Below are 3,995 nucleotides of genomic sequence, written 5' to 3' on the forward strand. Positions count from 1 at the left end.
GCAGGGATCCATTTTCACCCCTTCTAATATCAACCCAGCAGGGATCCAATTTCACCCCTTCTAATATCATCCCAGCAGGGATCCATTTTCACCCCTTCTAATATCAACCCAGCAGGGATCCAATTTCACCCTTTCTTTTCCCTTTCTGCCTCTATCTTTTGTATTCTTCTCTCTATCTCTCACTCTCAAACACACAGGCATTGTTGAATCAGAGATGTTTTCATTTCAATGCCAAGAAGAAATGCCTCACTCTGTCTATCTCTGTTCTAGATGTGATCTACATGTCATTTCCTGGTTTATTAACTCTCTGTCTGTCTCTGTTATAGATGTGATGTACATGTCACTTCCTGGTTTATTATCTCTCTGTCTGTCTCTGTTCTAGATGTGATGTACATGTCACTTCCTGGTTTATTATCTCTCTGTCTGTCTCTGTCCTAGATGTGATGTACCTGTCACTTCCTGGTTTATTATCTCTCAGTCTGTCTCTGTTCTAGATGTGATGTACATGTCACTTCCTGGTTTATTAACTCACTGTCTGTCTCTGTTCTAGATGTGATGTACATGTCACTTCCTGGTTTATTATCTCTCTGTCTGTCTCTGTCCTAGATGTAATGTACATGTCACTTCCTGGTTTATTATCTCTCTGTCTGTCTCTGTTCTAGATGTGATCTACATGTCACTTCCTGGTTTATTATCTCTCTGTCTGTCTCTGTTCTAGATGTGATGTACATGTCACTTCCTGGTTTATTATCTCTCTGTCTGTCTCTGTTCTAGATGTGATGTACATGTCACTTCCTGGTTTATTATCTCTCTGTCTGTCTCTGTCCTAGATGTGATGTACCTGTCACTTCCTGGTTTATTATCTCTCAGTCTGTCTCTGTTCTAGATGTGATGTACATGTCACTTCCTGGTTTATTAACTCACTGTCTGTCTCTGTTCTAGATGTGATGTACATGTCACTTCCTGGTTTATTATCTCTTTGTCTGTCTCTGTCCTAGATGTGATGTACATGTCACTTCCTGGTTTATTATCTCTTTGTCTGTCTCTGTTGTAGATGTGATGTACATGTCACTTCCTGGTTTATTAACTCTCTGTCTGTCTCTGTTCTAGATGTGATGTACATGTCACTTCCTGATTTATTATCTCTCTGTCTGTCTCTGTCCTAGATGTGATGTACATGTCACTTCCTGGTTTATTATCTCTCTGTCTGTCTCTGTTCTAGATGTGATCTACGTGTCACTTCCTGGTTTATTATCTCTCTGTCTGTCTCTGTTGTAGATGTGATGTACATGTCACTTCCTGGTTTATTATCTCTCTGTCTGTCTCTGTTGTAGATGTGATGTACATGTCACTTCCTGGTTTATTATCTCTCTGTCTGTCTCTGTTGTAGATGTGATCTACATGTCACTTCCTGGTTTATTATCTCTCTGTCTGTCTCTGTTGTAGATGTGATCTACATATCACTTCCTGGTTTATTATCTCTCTGTCTGTCTCTGTTCTAGATGTGATGTACATGTCACTTCCTGGTTTATTATCTCTCTGTCTGTCTCTGTTCTAGATGTGATGTACATGTCACTTCCTGGTTTATTAACTCTCTGTCTGTCTCTGTTCTAGATGTGATCTACATGTCACTTCCTGGTTTATTAACTCTCTGTCTGTCTCTGTTCTAGATGTGATCTACATGTCACTTCCTGGTTTATTAACTCTCTGTCTGTCTCTGTTCTAGATGTGATCTACATGTCACTTCCTGGTTTATTAACTCTCTGTCTGTCTCTGTCCTAGGTGTGATCTACGTGTCAGCAGCAGGCAGTATGCTGTGTCAGATCGTCAACAGTCTACTACTACTACCAGTGTCTGTAGCCAGACCTCTGCTGAGCTACCTGCTAGACCTGCTGCCTCCTCTAGACTGTCTCAACAGACTGCTGCCTGCTGCCACACCGCTGGAAGACCAGGAGCTGCAGTGGCCTCTACATGGTGAGGAGATAGAGCTGTAGTGACCTCTACATGGTGAGGAGATAGAGCTGTAGTGACCTCTACATGGTGAGGAGGTAGAGCTGTAGTGGTCTCTACATGGTGAGGAGATAGAGCTGTAGTGACCTCTACATGGTGTGGAGATAGAGCTGTAGTGACCTCTACATGGTGTGGAGATAGAGCTGTAGTGACCTCTACATGGTGTGGAGATAGAGCTGTAGTGACCTCTACATGGTGAGGAGATAGAGCTGTAGTGACCTCTACATGGTGAGGAGATAGAGCTGTAGTGACCTCTACATGGTGAGGAGATAGAGCTGTAGTGGTCTCTACATGGTGAGGAGATAGAGCTGTAGTGACCTCTACATGGTGAGGAGATAGAGCTGTAGTGACCTCTACATGGTGAGGAGATAGAGCTGTAGTGACCTCTACATGGTGAGGAGGTAGAGCTGTAGTGACCTCTACATGGTGAGGAGATAGAGCTGTAGTGACCTCTACATGGTGTGGAGATAGAGCTGTAGTGACCTCTACATGGTGAGGAGATAGAGCTGTAGTGACCTCTACATGGTGAGGAGATAGAGCTGTAGTGACCTCTACATGGTGAGGAGATAGAGCTGTAGTGATCTCTACATGGTGAGGAGATAGAGATGTAGTGGCCTCTACATGGTGAGGAGATAGAGCTGTAGTGGTCTCTACATGGTGAGGAGATAGAGCTGTAGTGGTCTCTACATGGTGAGGAGATAGAGCTGTAGTGACCTCTACATGGTGAGGAGATAGAGCTGTAGTGACCTCTACATGGTGAGGAGATAGAGCTGTAGTGACCTCTACATGGTGAGGAGGTAGAGCTGTAGTGACCTCTACATGGTGAGGAGGTAGAGCTGTAGTGGTCTCTACATGGTGAGGAGATAGAGCTGTAGTGACCTCTACATGGTGAGGAGATAGAGCTGTATCTGGATGGAGGGGACTGAAATGAATGGCATCTATAGCCTAGTGGCTGTGTTATATATCATGTTGTCCATCTATGTATAGCCTAGTGGCTGTGTTATATATCATGTTGTCCATCTATGTCCTAGTGGCTATGTATATATCATCATGTTGTCCATCTATGTATAGCCTAGTGGCTGTGTTATATATCATGTTGTCCATCTATGTATAGCCTAGTGGCTGTGTTATATATCATGTTGTCCATCTATGTATAGCCTAGTGGCTGTGTTATGTATCATGTTGTCCATCTATGTATAGCCTAGTGGCTGTGTTATGTATCATGTTGTCCATCTATGTATAGCCTAGTGGCTGTGTTATGTATCATGTTGTCCATCTATGTATAGCCTAGTGGCTGTGTTATGTATCATGTTGTCCATCTATGTATAGCCTAGTGGCTGTGTTATATATCATGTTGTCCATCTATGTATAGCCTAGTGGCTGTGTTATATATCATGTTGTCCATCTATGTATAGCCTAGTGGCTGTGTTATGTATCATGTTGTCCATCTATGTATAGCCTAGTGGCTGTGTTATATATCATGTTGTCCATCTATGTATAGCCTAGTGGCTGTGTTATATATCATGTTGTCCATCTATGTATAGCCTAGTGGCTGTGTTATATATCATGTTGTCCATCTATGTATAGCCTAGTGGCTGTGTTATGTATCATGTTGTCCATCTATGTATAGCCTAGTGGCTGTGTTATGTATCATGTTGTCCATCTATGTATAGCCTAGTGGCTGTGTTATATATCATGTTGTCCATCTATGTATAGCCTAGTGGCTGTGTTATATATCATGTTGTCCATCTATGTATAGCCTAGTGGCTGTGTTATATATCATGTTGTCCATCTATGTATAGCCTAGTGGCTGTGTTATGTATCATGTTGTCCATCTATGTATAGCCTAGTGGCTGTGTTATGTATCATGTTGTCCATCTAGGTAATAGCCTAGTGGCTGTGTTATATATCATGTTGTCCATCTATGTATAGCCTAGTGGCTGTGTTATATATCATGTTGTCCATCTATGTATAGCCTAGTGGCT

At 42.4% G+C, this 3,995-nt stretch overlaps 1 protein-coding gene across 1 annotated transcript in view; it reads left to right on the forward strand.

Moving 5' to 3' along the window:
* Positions 1-1,994, forward strand: part of LOC115128038 (probable E3 ubiquitin-protein ligase HERC1) — an 89,063-nt gene extending 87,069 nt beyond the window's left edge. The window contains 1 exon segment of the mRNA XM_065016943.1: positions 1,783-1,994. Within this exon segment, the coding sequence (XP_064873015.1) occupies positions 1,783-1,994 (212 nt within the window).
* The last annotated feature ends 2,001 nt before the right edge of the window (positions 1,995-3,995 follow it).

This window comes from Oncorhynchus nerka, unplaced genomic scaffold, assembly GCF_034236695.1.
Source record: "Oncorhynchus nerka isolate Pitt River unplaced genomic scaffold, Oner_Uvic_2.0 unplaced_scaffold_727, whole genome shotgun sequence".
In the NCBI taxonomy this organism is placed as follows: Eukaryota; Metazoa; Chordata; class Actinopteri; order Salmoniformes; family Salmonidae; genus Oncorhynchus; species Oncorhynchus nerka.